General features: G+C 42.0%; 1 protein-coding gene across 1 annotated transcript in view; it reads left to right on the top strand.

The window, feature by feature from the left end:
- The window catches only part of arsj (arylsulfatase family, member J), a 15,442-nt gene extending 3,508 nt beyond the window's left edge, over nucleotides 1-11,934 (top strand). Inside the window, exon 2 of the mRNA XM_035674892.1 lies at nucleotides 9,949-11,934. Within this exon, the coding sequence (XP_035530785.1) occupies nucleotides 9,949-11,347 (1,399 nt within the window). The 3' untranslated portion in view covers nucleotides 11,348-11,934. The remainder of the gene's footprint in view (nucleotides 1-9,948) is intronic.
- The last annotated feature ends 8,383 nt before the right edge of the window (nucleotides 11,935-20,317 follow it).

The following is a 20,317-nucleotide window of genomic DNA, read 5'->3' as shown; positions in this document are numbered from 1 at the left end:
TAGCAGTTGGAGGTTTAAACACAGAAATATGATATTGATAGGATAGAGATAATCGATACACAAAACTTTAATTAATTGGAATACTCAAAATGTATCCGTATTTTCTGAAACCCCTAAGTGGCACTACCAGTTGTGTTGGTTGCTGTCGTGAGGCGGCTACAGGTCTAGACGCTCCATAGAAAGGTTAGGATGTGGCTTGAGTCTAAAATTGTTTTTGTCAAGCTAATTTTTTAGAGTGTCTCCAGAATCAGGTTCAGCAGCCGTTCGCTACAGCGACCACTTAGTGTGTTAGTGGGGTAGCCAGGAAGCTTGTAAAGAGGATATTTAGAGTGGTGAGGCTGGTTATAAGGTACACAGTATTTGGGGGGTCGAATTGGGTGGTCTGGGGCTTGTAGTTGCTTACGGTATGTTTCACGATCAGCCAGTTTTCCTCTTTGTACTCGTACATGCAGCGCTGCGGGGCTCTCTCCTCAACATCTGTTCCTTATGCTAAGAGGGGAGCGATAGGCTGGCGCCGCTGGTTTTCGGCACCGGCGTCCGAGAATAATGAGATAAGTGCAGCACCTCCTCGGCTTCTCTGGTGCTCTCCAAAAAAAGGAAACTATGGTATGGTGTGTAGATTCATTATGTTTCCAGGCATTTTATTCCTGAACGGATAGTTGCAGAGGAGTGTCGTGCTTGTGTTGTGTGTGTGTTGTGTTGTTGTGGTTGAGTCTGGTAGTGAAGACAGCAAACCATCAATGTGTTCTAACATCAGCTGTCTGTGTCAGCTGCGACTATGTAGCTCTATGAGAACAAAGTTTACCGACAATGTCCTGTCTGGACACTCGCGTAGAACTTGTCGAGGCATCATCAAGACAGGAGTAAAGTGACTGGTCCGCAAACCATTAGCACTTCATAAGAGCCTGATTAAGTTTTGTACAGGCTGTTTAAAGTGGTTATCCATGGCTACCACCTCGTCTTGACCACAGCTGCATGCTGACTGAATTATAATCAGATGTTGTATTATGCAATTGTTCTTACGCTTGCTGATGTCTTACCCATCAAGACCGTTCACTCTGTGTTGGTCGTTAACTGTCACATCAGATGGACGAGTTTGTCTTGCGCTCATAATGGACTGACACGTACTCAAGAGAGCTGCAGGGGCAAGATAAACATCCCGAGACCGAAATACAGCCGCACATTGACTAATTCCAGTTACTTGACTGGGGTAATGATGAAAGTATGTTTCGTGTTTCTTGTTCAACCAAGTCCACGTCAGCTGTAACACGTCACCGCAGAGTGCGTAAATACAGCTTCCATAGGCCACATGGAAAACAAAATACAAGAAAATCTCAAAATTACATCAGATCTAACACACCAATCATTAAATATAAAATAACATTACAGCAATTTGTAGGTTAAAAGATGCTCTAGAGGTAAAAAAAGGCATGATAACATCTAGTACAGTAGTTCCCAAGCGTTGCTGTTCCCTTATGACAACATTCTAAAGTGGTTTGTGCACCTGCTTCGTCACGCCCATTGGCTTTGTCACAGTTAGCATACATCCGTTCACGCATAACCATTCTGATGCACTGACAGTTGAAGTGAATAACACTGATTATTCTACTTCGTTTAGAATGTGATTTGAGGCAGGGCAATAAACAGTTTGATATGCCCGGCTGGTGGACGGCTTACTGCCTGAGACGAAGTCAAGCGTGAGTTTCAAAACTGCAGCTCTTGTGGGGTGTTCCCGGTCTGCAGTGCAGTTGCAAAGGTTCATTGATGCACGTGGGGAGCGAAAGGCTGGCCCGTGTTGTCCGATCCAACAGATGAGCTACTGTAGCTTAAACTGCTAAAACAGTTAATGCTGGTTCTGATAGAAAGGTGTCAGAATGTCTTTTTATGTAGTCCCCCCCTGGGGGATCAATAATGTGTTTAATGGATTGTTGTCAAGGCTTTTGACCTGCAAAATCACCAAAGCAATGCTTAATGTGGTGGGGTAAATGCTCTAATGCGGGAGCATGTTTAATATAGACATAGATATATAGTTTATTTGAGGCATGTAGCTACTAGTGATGCGTGGATCACAGTCAACCCTCGGATTGGGCAGGCTGGGTCATAAAAAATTAACATACTGGTTTTAGCGATGTGTTGTGGGTGGGTGAAATACTCATACAAATACCCATTTAGAGACGCTGATGAACTTGATTGAACTCCAGAACTGCTGTACATCTCCAGACAAGCAGACGGGATCAATCAGGATCGAATGTTATGCGTTCTTCTACACATCCAGAAGTCACTAACAGTTCAGGTTCATACAGGGAAATAGTTTTATTCACATTATTTCAAAAGCTGAAAGTTCTGTGTCCTCTGGAGATCCTGTTAAGTTAATAACTACAGTTTTTAGTTTTGCTGCTTAAATATAAACCGCAGTGACATTTCTGCGCACATGGAAATGATTTAAAATTACTGAAAGCAGCCTCTCAATCATTACAGTAAATCATTAAAGAAAACACACTACATCAATACAACACACAATAAAGCAATCACCTGGAAAGCTTGCGCTGCTCAGTATTATTTAAAAGGCAGTATATCACACAGGGATCAGTAGAGGTGGAATGAAATGTCCATGCGGGTCTCTACATTGGAGAACGTAAATCATCCAGTGGGTGGCGGGTGGCTGATTCACTGTACTGTGCAGATTCAGGTGAACTCGGAGCCAATCTGTGCATCACTAGTAGCTATATATATACATACTATGTGTACTGTATTTAAAGTTTAGTAATGGTAAGCAATTGATTATTATGATATGTTAGTTAAAGTGGCAGGTGATTTCTCTTCACTAGCTGTGATTGCTCACTCTGGGAAGCAGCAGGACGTATTGTACAGTAAGTGGTAAGTTGACAGGATTTCAGTCAGTAGAAAACCATAGGGCTTGAGTTCTATGAATTGATAAGGTTACCAAAACTAAGACAGTGAGGATAAAACAGCCCTGGCATATTTATAGAAGCAGTGGTGTGCAGCTGCCGTTGGAACCGTAGCAAAGCACTTTAACCTTCCAGTAACATGAGCTGGAGGAAAGATTTCCACGCTGTCCGCCCCCTGGGAAACAAAAATTTCAACCTGTCTGGTTTTCTTTAAGCTGCACTGATGAGATTAGAGGCTTAAAGTCAGAGCTTTCCTTCATGTTCAGAGTTGTTGTGCTCCTCAGCCCCACTGATCTTTACTGATCAAGAGAGGTAGAGCCAGAGGTGAGGGCAGAGGTTGCTCCCCTGGGCAGACCCTAAAACTGAAAAATGTTAGATATGTTTGTGGAATGTGTACATGACATGAATAACCAATATTTCTGAAACCTTTTCACATGTTTTGGATTCTTTGTAATCAACTAAACACACTTATGAAGTGTCAAAGATGAATGTTTCAGAGCTTGAGAGCCATGTTAACTTACCTGTCCTGACAAATCCAGGATGTGGACTTGTCATAAACCTTTCAGCTCTTGTATAAGTAGCTGAATCTTTAACCCTTTTGACTTCTTTTCTTGGCTCTTGGTCAGCGACGCGCCTGCACACAACTTGAACACAAAGTCTGTTCAAGGCTCGTGTGAAACCAAAAGTCTATGCTGACTTATTTGCAGTTACACACATAAGTTAACCGACATAACCAAGTACTTTTGGGTGCTCAAACCTAACCATACTGCGACCTCAGCAAGCTTTATTTTGAAAGTGTAACTGGACGCTGCATTTTTATTATTGCTAACTTGATCATGGAATGAGCACATGCTGAAAATGCGACACTGCCACACTGGAATGCCGTGTATTACACACTTTGGCCGGTTCGCAGGTAAGATTGGAATAAATACCAGCAAATTATAGTTGAAGGGTATCTGTACCGTACAGATGGTCTCATCCTTCATGGTCTCCCCTGGCCACCTTTCCACTGGCCACAGGTGTTCAACCTGCAGTCACTCTTGTCAAGCCAAAAAAAACTTAAAACTAAATTAAATTGTATTATCAGTCTCCTACATCGCTACCATCCATCAACAAACAAAAGATGAAGAATTCGCTCTGGGGTCCCGGGTCAAGGAGACCTCAAGCAAGGATAGTAGCTTTATTCCAAAAAAGCTCCTCTGTCATGCTTGAACACTGTGCTCTTATATTATAGCCCACTGGATTTGAATCTGGTCTAAACCACAAGGGGAGTGGGGTCGTTTATTTGCTCAAAGCTCTCTTTTTCACCGTGCTTCTCGCCCGCTTCAACTCCGTCTCCTGCTTATTCTCACCCTTCCCATCTGTCCACACTTATCTCAAACCCGTCCTAGCCCCTCAGTCACCCTTTTCTTGTTGTTTCAGTCATCTGTCACTCTTTTGCTCCCCTTCCTCACCCCACATCGGTCTGACCTAGAATGCCTGGATTTGTTGAAAAAGAAATATTGAAAACAAAGGACCTTCATTACCTGTAAGAGTCTGTAAAATATAGAACTTAGAATCAGGTACGCAAAGCTGAAGGGAGATATTCAGAGATAGCAAAAAAGTAAATGAAGAGCCTGCCCAAAGGAAGAGCTAAGTAAGACGAACTACTCCGGGGCTGACTTTGATTAAATGCAGAGCGCTGAGTTGAGGCTGCTTATTTGAACCATATGTGAGGAGGACGTGGAGCAGGAATACAAGAAAAGGCCCTAGCCTGGGCAGCAGGTCTGATCAGGAACCTCCACAACCTCAGTGGCTGGAGTGGCAGCCAGTGCACTTGTCTTGTGGGACTTGAGCGATTGCCGGCGTTCAGTGATTTGAATTTAATGGCGTGTGTGATTTGTTGGCCTTGTGGCTCAGTGGTTGTGTAAATAAACGAGAGCAATAGCGTGATTACAGCAGTGTTCAAGACTGTAACTCTGCTTTTTATGCGAAGGAATGCAACAGCAGCCTTTGGCGTGATAAGATAGGGAATTTAACTGCTAGAAGTATTTCCCTGCCTGGATTGAATCCATGCTGGATAAAGGCTCTGACCCCAGAGCTTTGGCCTTTGTGGCTGGCTATTCATGACCTGCTTGACTTTAAAAGAACCTACATTGGACATTGGACATGTGGAGGGACTGCAGGGAAGGAGGGAAGATCTCCAGAGAGTAGTAGTTACTGCAGCCATTATTTTAAGGCCTCATAAATACTAAAGACCTAGAACTGTCCTTCAGGTGCCCCAAAATCTGCAAAGTCAAGACCTAGTTTCCTTGTGAACCCCCTCATATGTCAAAGAGAAACAACACAGGGATACTTTGAAAGTCTTTGCGCTCCACCTTGTAACGTCAAGACCTCAGGCTGGTTTGACTGATTTGTGGAGGGATCACAGGCTGCACTTAGCATGACATTCTCATTACACGGCTGTAACCTTTTGGTATGTGAACACCACCAAACCTGCAGGAGTTACAAAAGCAGGGGTTGGGGTTCTTAAGGGGTCGAATCCTAAACCCACACACACATTTGTGTCTTAATAAATGTGCACTTGTATGTGATCTCCATTCTTTTCCCTTTCTTTTCGCTCTCTGGGTCATAGACTTTTTTTTCTTTCAGTCCCATTGCTTTCTGGGCATTGATGTCCAAGTGCTTGACAAACAAAAATAAATGAAGTTAAGGGCAGAAGTGGAAAAACGATCCTTGTATAGGCACAGTGAATATAAATGGAGATTGAAGATAATGGAGCGTATTACATCCAAAAGTCAATTTCTGGAAATTTATTGGCTAGTAACAAGGCTAAATTCACCGTGTATGCTTGTGGAAAGTCTGGAGAGATTACGGAGAACAAGGTTTTACAAGTACTCACTCTTAATCGAGTTAATTATCTATTATGTGGATTTTTTCAACAAAGTAGTGGAGTAAACAAGCTTTATTATATCTTCTTTTTTTTTTTTTAATGAAACACATTCCCATGCCAGGCTTGGTTGATTTGTTGTTGTTGTTGTCCTACCCACAAACACATGTTGCCTTTACTAGTTCCTTTCATTCCCATCCCTTTCTTAGTTCATTGCATTCAAATCTAATGACAGACCAACAATGCCTCCTCTATCCCCCAGTATGCATGGTTGTAGTTGGGTTTCAGAGCTCCCCCTGCCTAGACCACCAAGTGACAAGAAATTCTTCTCATTGCCATATGAAACCAAGACACTCTTTTGGCTCCCACCAGGGCCGGTGTGGTCTCATTTTGAATTCACTGACCTGACCTCAAAGGCCTGCAATGAATAGAGGTATCAAATTCGGAATTGTGCCGTATTATTATCCTGAGGAGCTAAACATTTTGAAGGTCCTGGGAACTGGCTTTAAAACCCGTGGGAATCGGTGTTGCCAAGTTGTAAACATTACAATTTCCTAACTTGATTTCCAAAAGTTTTGGAGGCATCAAACCAAGATGGCATTTTGGTTTAGCAAGGCACAGGGCAAGGCAGACAGTGTAATTCCCCACAGAGGACAAACAGCTCTGCCACCAGGTCTGTCCACAACATCTCCACCAACGCAGCTGGAGTTGAAACACATTGGTGATGAGGAGGGTCTGTGGTCCGGGTTTTGCCCAGGAAATTGGTTAGCGGAGGTAGTAATGGTTGAAGTGTGACCCACAGTCAGTGCCTACATAGCTTCCTCACTACAGCTAACATCTGTATAGTCGGTACATTGGCTGTTCAAACCTAAACCAGGTCTATAAATAAAAAAAAAGGCCTGAGCTGGCCAAGCTGACTCCTGCATGTGTGTCAGGGCCTTTTGGGTTTGCAGACCTCTAAGTCGGGGTCTTCTTGACCCATGACTCGAATCTTTGACTTTTTGGTTGAGTAGCCCTAATGATAGTCACTGTCTTTATTAGCGACAAGCACCAAGTCATGGATACATGCAGACCAACATCACAGTACTCTCCAGCTGTAGTCAGTGTGTGCACAATAATCCTAATGCAGTTTAACAGAACTTGTTCCCCATCCTCCTGACAAACCAGTGCTCTTAAGACAAATTAACTCTGGAGAGGAACCAATTAAGGTAGAAAATCTTTCAGACGTGCACTGAAAAAAATACATTTAAATTTGTAGATTGTGTCACCAGAGCCAGGTAAAAAAGTGTAACTACATTTTTATTGCTCATGATTTAAGTTGACATGTGTATTATTTTACCAAAGATCTCCCTACATCATGCAGAGGTTAGGTAAATTGAAACTGAAACAGAAGCATCTATAAACTGAAATACAAGCATATGGCCTGGCCCGCTGGGCTACATGCAGGCCGGGTAGCCGGTATGTGTTTGCAGTTGCAGTTGTGATTTTATGGGGATACGTGTAGTGTTACTGTATTGTTTTTGTTGAGTAGGTTATGAGTTGTAAATCACTGAGTTTATTGCTATGTTTGGAACGTTGCACATACCACACGGTGGTGTAACCCTTGACAGACTTTTGCATTCTCAAGGGGCGATGGAGGTCTGCTAGTCCTGACCACCTTCTGGTTCTCCTCCAAGCTGAATCCTCCTCTCTGGAAACCTAAACCAGACACTTCTTTTCACTCCCTTTCCCTGGTGACAGCTTGACTGCACACCACTAACCTCAGGAGAGAGTGAGGGAGGGTCAAAAGTGGGAAGAAAGGGAAGAGGCATCTGGCTCCATCAGTTGCTTGTCTCTAGGGTGTCTTGTTTTGACTCAAAAGCAGACGCAGGGAGTTGGACAGAAATTAAGTCACAGCTCATTGTCTTCATCGTCTACTGAGAGCTGCTTGCAAAGTCCCAGCTGGATTGCTTGCTGTGGGCCAAGAACACAGTCTAAGTAATAATAAAGTTGGCTCAGCTCCTTTAGAGTCAGACCGCTAATCCCAAAGCTCAGAGTTTTAATTGATTTCATTCAAAGTTGCAGCTAGTAGTCTTCTCAGTATAGGGGTGGAGATCCTTTGAAAAATAATTATTACAGGCCAATTACAGGTCTACACTGGGCAAGAAGTTTATACCTGATCTAAAATGGATCCAAACCTGTGGAAGACCTAACCAAACCCGATGGGCATAAACAAATTTTCAAAAAAAGAGACCAGATGGCACACCAAAGAATTAAAGCAGATAGTGACTCTGCTTTGATCCACTTGAGATCAATCATATTTATACACAGACCCGGACATAGACATAGGGTCCTATCTGGATCCAAATAGACTAAAAGTTGGACAATATCCTTATTCATATTCATTCTTGGTTATTTTAGCTTAGAATAAAGATTGTCCCAGCACCACTAAAGTCACTAATTGTCAAATTTTCAGTACAAAAACTGGCTACGAAATAGTGCAATGCACAAAACCACAAACCATCATTTTTAGGTCAATATCAATACCGATAAATTACACTTTTTTTTGATACATTCAGTTATTAAAGATTGTGACCAAGATATGTACAGAGCAGTTTTTTTTAAAAGGAAACTGGTCAGCGCTCTCTGATGGACAAACTATGTAACAGACCTTTCTGAATGATTGCGAACAAATATTTGGCATTTCTGTACTTCAATTTCTCTGCAATAGGATAATATCAAGTGAGTTGATGGGTTGGGCTCTACTTTTTTTATTCTGAACTTTTTTTCATTGAAAAGCATGCCTAAACTGTCCAGCTTTGAATATAAAAATATAATGTATGATGGAAAAATTGTTGCTGTAGATCTAGAAATATCAGACACACTTAGATTAATGTTCAATACCCAGCCCTACTAAGTAGGGCTGGGTATTGAACATCAACCTAGTAGGCAATAAAACAGTATTGTTTTTCATTTCCTTTTGTCAGGCTTATCAAGGAAGCTTTTACGCCACTTTGGAAATTTCTCCTGAACCCGGTCATTGCTGACGTTTGCAATCGTTGAGTAACCGATGATGTGGTGGTGTGGGAATGGTAAAATCCTAAAACTCCAATGGGTGGAGAGTGTTTGTTGGAATTCATCAACAATTCCATCATACGCCTGCAGATATACTGCAGTGTACTGTGGTCATTTTGAGGTAGCACAAGTTGATTAAATTACCCCACATTTTGGACTGACTTCCTTATTTTACTGCCAAAAGCACCTGAGAGGTTACATGTGCAGTGAAAGGAATTAGAAAATGTACTTAATATCAAATCCTCAATACACAGTGTCTGCCCTTCACTCATCAGCAGCGCTGTTCTAGCTTGCTGCCACAATGGCTGCACAGCATCATTAGCTCCAGGTCTCAACTCTGTTTCCTGTCTGGTCTTGAGTGACGGGTCTTCTGTTTTTGCTCTTTGACTCCTCCAGCTACCATTACCCATCCACCTCCTTTCACTGCAATGTTAGATGTCAGTTGAACATTACCCTGCACTTGGCTTGCCAGCCTATAAGCTCTTTTCTGTCAGCTCACGTGTTTGTTTTGGACTGGGTCCATTGTAATTGAGATTGCATTGAATAATGTATCAGTGTGTAATTTCACAAAGATTCTCTGTGACTGGACAACCTCTTGCCTTCAAATGGTCTGTGAGAGGAATCCTTTGTGAAGGGAAAAATCTAGTTTTCAGTTTTTATATTGGCAGCATTTTCAGTGTTTAGATTATTTTATTGAAATGTCACACAGAAGCATGTGGATATTATATAAATATACTCATGCAGCAGGGCTCATTATCCTATCTGGACCAGTTTGTGAGGTAATTGTAAAACTCTTGACAGTTTGAGCACAGAATATAGAGTAAGGCTTTGCAACATTTTCAGAAACATAGCCAACATCATAAATGTCATTTAGTGAAAGAGAGGAAAGTAAAGGCGTAATACCATCAACTGTCATGGATGACTGAATCATTATGGCTTGGTACTCTGTTACAACAAATTAATTTATTGTACAATAGCTAGTGGTTAACTTCCTTTTTTAGTGCTGCGTAGCATTAATGTTTCAAATGAAAAATTATCTTAGCTAAATTACAATTTGCACATGCATATTTCTTTTAATGTGTCTCTGACTGGCTGATATCCGTTTTTATTCTGCAGGTATCAGATCCACACAGGCCTTCAGCACTCCATCATCCGAGCTACCCAGCCAAACTGCCTACCCCTGGAAAATGTCACACTGCCCCTGAAGCTCAAGCAAGCAGGCTACTCCACCCACATGGTGGGCAAGTGGCACCTGGGCTTCTACAAGCGTGGCTGCCTGCCCACCCAGCGTGGCTTTGACTCTTTCTTTGGCTCCCTGCTAGGGAGTGGGGACTACTACAGCCACTATAAATGTGAAGGGCCTGGTATGTGTGGCTACGATTTGTACGAAGGGGAAGAGGCAGCTTGGGAACAGGACCGTGGCTTGTACTCAACTGTGATGTTTACTCGAAAGGCTATCAATATCTTAGCCAATCACAACCCTCGCTCACAACCCTTGTTTCTCTACTTAGCCTATCAGGCAGTTCATTCCCCACTGCAGGTTCCCGCTCGCTACCTTGAGCGCTACAAGGGTATTCCAAACCTGCATCGTCGTAAATATGCCGCCATGGTGTCCTGTCTGGACGAAGCTATCCACAACCTCACGTTAGCGCTAAAACGCTACGGTTATTATGACAACACAGTTATAGTGTACTCCTCAGATAACGGGGGCCAGCCATTAGCAGGTGGAAGCAACTGGCCCTTGAGGGGGAGTAAAGCCACCTACTGGGAAGGTGGGATTAGGGCGGTGGGCTTTGTTCACAGTCCCCTTTTGGTAAACAAAGGAACAAAATGTCGATCTTTGGTCCACATCACTGACTGGTTCCCCACACTAGTGACACTGGGTGAAGGGACTTTAGACGAAGATCTAAATCTGGATGGATATGACGTCTGGGAGGCTATCAGTGAAGGCCGTCCATCTCCTCGTCAGGACATTCTTCATAACATTGACCCAATCTACATAAAAGCCAAAAATGGCTCATGGAAGGCTGGGTACGGCATATGGAACACGGCCATCCAGGCGGCGCTCCGGGTGGGCCACTGGAAGCTCCTGACGGGGGTCCCCGGCTACAGCGACTGGGTCCCCCCACAGACCTTCTCCAACCAACAGCTAATGAATCGTTGGCATAATGAGCGCGTCCGTTGGGACCGTGGTAAGTCCATCTGGCTGTTCAACATCACAGCTGACCCTTACGAGAGAGTGGACTTGTCTCAGCGCTACCCTCACATAGTGAAGAAGATGCTAATGCGGCTAGCACAGTACAACAAGACAGCAGTGCCGGTACGCTACCCGGCTAAAGACCTGCGCTCTAATCCTCAGTACAATGGGGGAGTGTGGGGGCCCTGGTACAAAGACGAGAGGGAGGAGCAAGAAATGGATGAGAGATACAATAACCTGTTCACCAACCATCTTGGAAAAAGGCGATGGAAAAAGAAATCAAAGAACAGAAAGCTCAAAAGGAGGGTACAAGAGTAGCCAGCCATTTGTGAAAGACTTTGGTTGCCTTTTCTCAGGGATCGACACTTCCTGTTTCAGGATTGTCCTCTTCAGAACTCCAGTTAGTTTTAACTTGACTCCAGTACATACTGTATGAAAAACAATGTGGATGGACCTTTGAAATGCCTCAAGAGAATAAGAAAAAGATCCACTTGTTCAAACACTACTGTCATGCCCAGACACAACTGAGACCTCATGTTAATGTTACGGGCATTTAAAGAATGTTTATTTTTCTAGATTGTGTTGCATGCTTGAACTGTTGTCACCTTTTGGATTGTTCTGTTGATTCATGTTTCACTTAGAGTAGAAAATAAATCTTCTTAGACAGTTGCCATAAATTTTGGTGACAGAGAAATAAAGTAAGACATAGTTCTATTATGTTGTTGATTGCAGCGAAACAGTATCGTGGAAACAGATGTAGGATTTACATGATGTGTGAGTTGATGTACGTTGCTTTTATAAGCAGTCAGTCTGAGCTTTAGAATAATAGATTTCGTTCCCTCTTTAAGATGATGTCTGGTCTGGCACCAGGCCAAACTGAATGTAAGACAAACTAACAAAATAAAAGCCCCAGACACAAAGCTCTTTGTCTCCTGCAATCTTTCAAGCTCTGTCTGGTTTGCTTTTTATTGCAGCCAGATTTCCTTCATTCTGATGACAATAAGTACTCTTGTAACTGGAAAGTTTTAACATATTTAAAGCTAACACGCGGCCACTAAATACATTTATTCATGGAAAAAACAGTAAAGTGGGATCCGACCGGTGATAAAGACCTAATTTGCTTTCTTGCAGTCCTTAAAACATGCCTGTCTCAACCGTCATGGTGTACAGTACAAGAAGTTGTGATCGAGGAAAACACAGAAACGGAACTACTCACATGGAGTGAACACAACTTACAACCTGAAAACAATATTTTTCATATGCACATGTTGCTTGGCACCCATGTAAACAGTCCCCAAGCTCAAAATGTTGATGAGTGACTTGAGCTGTTCATGAGTTTTGCTTGTAAATTGTTTGGTGTACTTTACAGGCCAATTAGCCATTTTAATGACACTAAATGACTTCTAAATGTCCCATTCCCTGCAAGATTTATAGTTGCCTAAAAATGGAACATGTTCTGTTTTGTTCTTTTTTGCTTCCCTAGCTTGTCTTTTTGTCTTTTTAATTAGCTAACCAAACGGCCTTTGTGAACACTGCGAGGCTGTGGCTCCAGTACGGCCTGAGAGCTTGGAATCGCTTCGAACATATGAAACAACAGGAGCTCCAGAGAGAGGGGCTTTCCCGTGGAAAGAGTGCCAGGCTGCACTGCAACATCCCTCCCATCCACGCTGACTTGGATCCCCCTGACTGTACTTCGAGCCAAGTAATGACCTCAGACCATTCAGGCACTGACTCAACTTTCACAGCGACACTTGTGTTAACAGCTTAGGCTGATATGAAGGGGGCTCTTTCGATCCTTAACCTCTGTAAATCCAAAGCAGGTGATGTCTATTTGGGTTAATTGTGCTGGTTTTCCTCACCTCCTTCACATTGATTTGTGCCTACAGGCCAGATTGTACCCATGGGAACTGGAATTTACCTGGCTAAGCTCGGCTTGACCATAGAAACAAGGGATGCCCTCCATATATTACGAGCTACAGCTGAGAATTATAGAAGATCCAATTTTTATTTCGCTGCGTCGTGCTGAATTTCCTTTCCCATGGGCCATAGGAACAGTTAAACCCCAGATTCTCCGGGAATGCACATTTGCTTTCAGTTATGGGCATTAGCATCCCTCTTATGGGAAAAAGCAAGGATATTTTTTTCCCTGTAACTGAGCTGTAAGGCAATACATCAAGCTCCCTTATCCTGCCGCCTCACATTAAAAATGCCCATTAGTGCTCATTGAGAATGATATGAGAAAATAAACCTGATGGATGGCAGAGCAAGAGCACTTTGATCAAAGTGAAGCGTAGCCGTACAATTTTTTGCTCAGATTGTGTTGGTTTTCTCACAGCTGTGGCACCGTGTGAAACGTATAGTTTAGGCTCTTGCATGATCAAGGTGCAAATTAGCCGAATAATGTGTAGCCAACTGGAAAGAGCCCACTGCCTCGCTGCCAAGGGCTACATGCGAAACACCATGACTCAGCTAGGCTTGGGCTTTAAAGTATCTTTCCCAAAGTCAAGTGATGAAAAACGAGACAAATATCAAGCAGCTGTTGTCAAAAGAATCAGAATTAATACAGAATCTGTGAAAACGCCACCCAAAATGCCAGAACACATTTAACGCTTGCGGTGCATGCACTCAGCATTACACACTGTAGGGCTGTGCTCTCCCGCTACTTGGCAAAAGCGTGACATTCCAATCCTAAGAGGTAGTTGAGGCTTTTTTTATTTTTTAAGTGGTTGTACAAGCATTAGAAACGGCTGCAGTCATGTTTGACAGTGACGTCATAGGAAGTCCTGCCTGGGAAGTGGCCTAAAGAATCTGCAAATAATGTGCCAAAGTGATAAAGAAGATACATCCTTTTTCCTGCAGGAAGCTGAAGAGTTCACACGTGCAGAATGTAAGCTGTCTGGAAAATACATTCTGTACTATTTTACTTACAGATTCTCCTACATGAGTTAGAGTAGCTTTGACATTTATTGAAGCCCATGAGAAAATTTTACGTGTGTGAGAGAAGACAGAACAGTGAATTAGTCTGATGGACAGTGTATCTTGGCTGGTAGTCTCTCTGCAGACATGGGGATTTCCTGTAATAAGCAATTTCACCCATGCACAACTGGACCTTCTCGTAAGGCACAGCACTCCCACCTTATCCAGTTTATGACATATGGCCCTGTTTTGCACTTTCCCAGGACCACTCCCTTAATATCTTTATATTTCTTTCACTTCCTTTCATTATTCTTCTTGAGTACATCCTCTCTTCATCCCTGTCATTATTCTTGTAATGCTTTTTTTATGTTCTCTTCATCCTCTGTTTCTCTTACCTCACTCCCTGCTTTGCTCAGTGGAGGTTCTCCACTCAAGTCCAGACCTGTGGTTTTTTTTGTTGGTGCTCCAGCAGTGTTGCAAGGTAGGCCTGGCTCTTCCACACAAACACAGCGTCGTCCATCTCTCAGCAGCAGTAGGCCCCCAGGCCTGTCGTCCACTTGCCATGGCCTATGGCTCTAAAAACTCTTCCCCCTTCCATCACTCTTCCTCTTGATTTCTCCTGCGAAGCACAACGTTCCCCTCCATTCTCACTCTGTCAGTCAACTGCAGAGGATAATCTGTGCTGAACTCCAGCCAAAACACGTTGCCACGTCATTCATCAACACACACTTCCAAGTTCGGAACAGGAGCGTGACTTTTCTCCATATTGCACACTTAAAAACCAACCATTTATCACTGTCAAACAAATTTTATCACGTATAATTAACACAGTATAATTATAAACAAAAGACTGCCATTTTCCTTCACCTGTGATTATATTAGTGATTCTCAGAATTAGAACTATACTAGCTGTACATCATAATGCTTTTATTTAACGTATATATTCAACTGCAGTTCCTCTAAGAGCCACTTGAGGCTGGCTCCAGCGGTGAGTCAATCTCCATAAGGCCCCATATTAAAATGCCCAACTCTACAGCAGAAATAAACGTGTTTACAGCCTGGTACAAAACACAATTTTTGGTCTCTATAGCTAATTTCCCCATTAATATCAACTGTGCGGGGGTGAAAAGTTAAAGTTATGCATAATTAAGGGCCTTTGAGTGACAGGTTGGTGCCGTCACAGGTGGCTGGTTTCAGCAAGCTTCATACAGCCTGCCTCAGCCCCATCCACACTCCATGTTTTTGCCCAATTTTGAATTAGATGGGAGCCACGAGTACTGATATTGACACATTTTTACTCTAATGATACTCCACACTCGTGAAAAATACATTATCCGTACTGGTCACTTATCTGAGTACTCACGCAACCATACAAATTTGCTTATTTATTCCTGATAATAAAGCTGCACGATGAATGTTTTATCATTGAATTGAATTAGCTCTTCGGTCTCTCCTGAGAAAGATATCTAGCTCTTTAATGGTAAATGGACCTTATCGGCCCTCTACCCAACCACCCAAAAACCTCTTACGTGCCACATTTCACCCTTCCACCATCAGCGATGGGCAAAGTCCATCGAACGAAACTAAGTGAGCATTTGGGGTTCTGTGTCTTGCTCAAGGATACTTCGACACGTGGCAGGAGGAGCCGGGGATCGAACCAACAACCTTCCGAATGGGGGACGACCCGCTCTGCCTCTGAGCCACAGCTGCCCACAAGCTGCTAAATCCCTCACTATATGCACCAGCTAGTGGCTAACCGTCTTTGTTGGTTTGGTGTTGGGTAGCATACAGCGGAGTATATTGTTTTGTTGCTGAAAACAGCTGAATTAAACAGTTGCACTCATCACCTCAAATATTGCATCGAGTCATTTGATCCATCGCTACTATATAAAAATATTCATTAGTGCAGCTTTAAATAAAAGGTTACATTTTGTTGGACCTTTCATGTGACCACTGAGAAATTTGACCACTTTAACAATGAGGAGTGATCAGAATCACAGTCACATCTATGACAATGAAAGACCGGACAAATCAGAAACAACACAGTTTCCCACACTGAGTGAAGAGAGAACATTGTTTTCTTCACTAATTAACCGCTGATGTAATGTTCAGCTCATCCCCTCCTCGTTATTCAAATACACACAATCACATCCTTGTTTGATTAATGTTTATATAATAAGCACGAGGGCGGAAACATGAGCTCATACACCACCTGCTGAGTGGATTGTATTGTGTTAAATGTCCAAACTTTCGTTCTGTTACTTTAGTTTACTTCATTAATGATGTGATCCAAATGAGGTGTTATACCCATGGCTGACTCATTAATGATGAGCTGATATCATTAGTTGTGTGCAAGGACTTCCACAATAATTGGAGCTTATTGCTAATTTTGGATTTAATCTTTGTCGACCAGAACTGTGACTATATCATCTTTATAATAAATGCAAGTCTGTGTTTGAAATAACTGCTTTTATACAGTAAGCTTTTGTTTCCAATATCACTTCATCATTTTCTTCTCATGTATGTTACCTGTTTTATATTTTTTAACCTTGTTTTCATGTAAATCTTTAAGCATGCAGGAATTTAAAGGATCATGCTGGCTCAGGCTAACCCTATCCCTACATCTTGGGTCATTATGATCAGCACAAATTACTGAAAAATAGTAATTAACAGTTACTTCTCTGAAAAGTATTTGAATTATTTACTGCATGTAAAAGGAATTAGTTACTAGTTGAAGTAACTTAAGTGAAGCTTTAGAGGTGTTCGGAGGTGTATTTTTGAACTGTGGACTAAGCCAGGCTAGCTGTTTCCCCTTGCCCCCAGTCTTTATGCTAAGCTAGGCTAACCACATCCTGACTACAGATCTGTACTTAACACAAAGAGTGGTATCAATCTTCTCATCTCACTTTTTGAAAGAAAACACATTTTCTAAAATATTGAACTGTTCCTTTAAGCTGTCACGCACCTTTTTTAACAGACAATTGGGGTCATCATTTTCTGTTTGCATTCATTTTCTCCTTTTCCGTACATTTGGATAACTTTGGGGTTTGTTTACAACCTAGAATCATCTGACTGCTTGTCATTGTAGAAATGATGGCCAAAATAAACCGTCATAGCATTAGCTGGAGGAAAAACCTTTCTGCCAGGTCAGCAGAGGAAGGAGTAACTCAGAAATGTCCTCAGTCCGTCCTCTCTCCCCCTTCACCTCAGTGAGCCTGCCGGGACGTGGAGGCCCGTGTGTCAGATCCAGTTGCAGCTGACGTACCACAGCTGGACCTTCACCTCCTCTTCAACCTGATGTAAACTGTGGTCACAGCGTGATTGATCGATGTGTAAACTGTAGTGCTTTTTTCAATACACTATACAATTAAAGAAACACACAGAGAAGTGCACACATAGCTCCAGGCAGGCGTGCAGGAAATAGAACGCTCAGACATGCATTTTTAATAGCAATTATAATCAGGTTTATTTATACAGTGGTTATCTAAAATGTGCTTTACAGGGCATACACAAAAGCTGGATATAAAGTTGGAAAAATAAGGCATATAAAGAAACACTAAAGATCTCCTTCAGACAAGTTTTAGGTACACAAAAAATACACAATATTTAGTTTTTTTCCACAGAGGTTTTGTGTCTACACCACACTTGTATGAGCTGCATATTAGATCATGATTGTCACAAAATCTTGCAGGTACATCCAGGTGAGATTCAAGACGAGTACAGAGAAACTTCCCCATATGGCAGCTACCGACTGAAGAAGCACAGGAGCTCAACCTTTGCTCATCCTGTTGATGGTGTGCTACTTGCCGGTGAACTGCAAATTGGACCATGATTGGCTCCAAAGTTGTGATGTCACAAGATCTTGCAGGTGTAAAACTGAGATTTAAGATGAGCTTGAGCAGATGAATGTGAAAAGAATAAGAAAAACACATTTTTGAGTGTCAGAGGGCTGTAAAAATACCAGTCTAATATACTATAAAAACTAACATCACCCATACACACAAAAGATTGTTAAAAATTAAACCCATGAATGCAATTTAATAAAAAAAGTTGTACACTTCGAAAAAGCTTTATTTGCTTTTGGTTTCCCCAGACAGTGAATGTAATCAGTGACATTTAACTGAAGTAGTGTGCTCTCTTTCTACTTATTGAATTGAGCATTACTTTTGGAGCTAGAATTGATTGTGAAATGAATCGTCACCAAGAATCGAATCAAATTGTGACATTCCCAAAGGTTATTTGTAGTTAATAGTTTATAGATCCACTTCCTGGTTCAGCTTCGATCCTTTTGTACATTATTACATATATTTCAGCTGGGCTCACTTTGGTTTTTATCTCCAAATACATAGGTTTAGATGATCTGGATCTTTTTATTATATGTTTCCTGCCCCACCAGACTTCTTTGTACCAATGTCACCATGTTCCCAGATCTCTTTTTACAGCTAGAAAACAAAACAAACAAACAAAAAAGTATGTCTCAACAGAAAAAAATACCCATTTCAGATCAGACTTAAGGAGAGAATGTGGTGGGAAATACAGAAAAGGCAGAAGATACAATAGAATAAAACAGTATGAAGTAAGAGGAAAAGAAGGAGGATCCTCACTGTAAGAGCAGGGAGGTCAGACAGGATAAGGGAATAGGGATTGCCTCCTCCTGATTCCTCCCATATGGCGTCACGCCAGACCACTCAGCTGTTCACTGTACCGGCAGAAGCCCAGTCCTCTGTAAACCTCCTCCTCCTCCTTCTTCTTCTTCTTCACTGCCAGTAATAGAGAAAAAACACTGGATACATTTCAGCTGCAAGCCTTTAAACCTCTCCACCTGTCACATGCCAGGGTGTGTGAGGGAAATCAGAGGCAATGGAAGGTTGGACAGTGCAGGGCTGCAGTTTCATGATGTCATGACTTTGGCCTCAGGATCACCTTTCCATTTATTTCCCCCCAGAGGAACGTGGAAGGTGTGTTAGTGTGTGTATATCCAGGGCTGGTTCATCTTTGATGTGATGCAATATGATTGATGCAGTCACTGGGAAGGATTGTGGTTACTGTTAATAAAATGCAAACGTTAAGCAAACACACTGCATGAGTCAAGTCAGATGTACTGTCCGGCCTGCAAACCCTTACCATCTGACTTACCATATACAGATAATATAATAATATAATGTCATTTTGCAAAGTAACAAAATTACTACAGATACTTTTTCATCTAGACTTTCTACACATTTGTGTGGGAAATGTTTTGTTCTTGAAAATTCTAAAGGTTTAACAACTTATTTTATCTTATTTTTGTAGTTTTGGTTGTCATTCACCTCATTCCTATAGCTAACATTGGTACATACGGAGTTAATTGCTGCAATCTTCGAATGCAGAAACTGCGCAAGAGATGCTCAGATGATCAGAGAGATTGGAAATGAATCTTCATGTTGTAAAGATAAGATGTCAGTTGAAATGAACCCGAATTCTTCTTTAATATAATTTTTAATTATTGGCCATATGTTTATTGAATTTATTGGTAGCCATATCTGTAAAAAGGGTTGCTACTGTGCATGTTTGCTCACTGGAAAGAACAGAATCTTAATTAATGTCATCGGTACAAATTGTGTTTACCCTACTATTGCATGTGAAAAGGCTGCTGTGAAAAAAGCCTATATGCAGAAATAAAGCCTATAAATCAGCGTCTGTCCAAAATGTTCCAATATCTCCAAAACATTGGAAAAACTCCATATGTAACTGTGCTTATTGGCCTTCCATATGTGTCAAACTGCGTGTTATATAACTACAGTATGTGTGAGAGGAGTTTTAGTGCAGCAGTAAAAGCTCACTCTCCTCCAGCCTCCTGGGTCTTCACATTGACCTTCTCTCCATGCCTCTCCCACCGCCAGATGGGAACGTTGGATCGTCTCTTTATGCAAACTCCACATGCTGTCTGCAGCTCACGCCAACACTAAGTGAGGGAAAATGTACCGCTGTATGTTACAATATAAACCTCCGTCTTCACAAACCCGATTCCACTGTGTGTTTAATGACGCTGAGTAATATGAGACCACCTGTAATCAGGGAAGGGCCGAAGGAGGAGGAAGTTTATGTTGCCAAGGTGTCACTCATCCCACTGCATATGCTGTTGTTCTTTAGTTTTGGATAGATGTCTTGCAGTACATAGGTACAATAACTGTCATTTGTGATAAAGCATGTAGGGATGTGTGTGGTGTGAAACTAAATCAGAGTGTGAAGGTCCGTGCTGTGTACTGCATGTTCAAGCAGTGCTTAATATACATTATGTGTCTGTGATTGTACAGTGTAAAACTGCAAGAAATCTCCATCTTAACAAGTTTCACTATTTTCATCATTCTAAGGTCATGTTACATATTTTAC

This window comes from Morone saxatilis, unplaced genomic scaffold (genome assembly GCF_004916995.1).
Source record: "Morone saxatilis isolate NCDOM2014 unplaced genomic scaffold, NCSU_SB_2.0 Contig4, whole genome shotgun sequence".
Taxonomy (NCBI): domain Eukaryota; kingdom Metazoa; phylum Chordata; class Actinopteri; family Moronidae; genus Morone; species Morone saxatilis.
The sequence above is the reverse complement of the archived record's forward strand: the minus strand, read 5'-3'. Positions and strand labels throughout refer to the sequence as shown.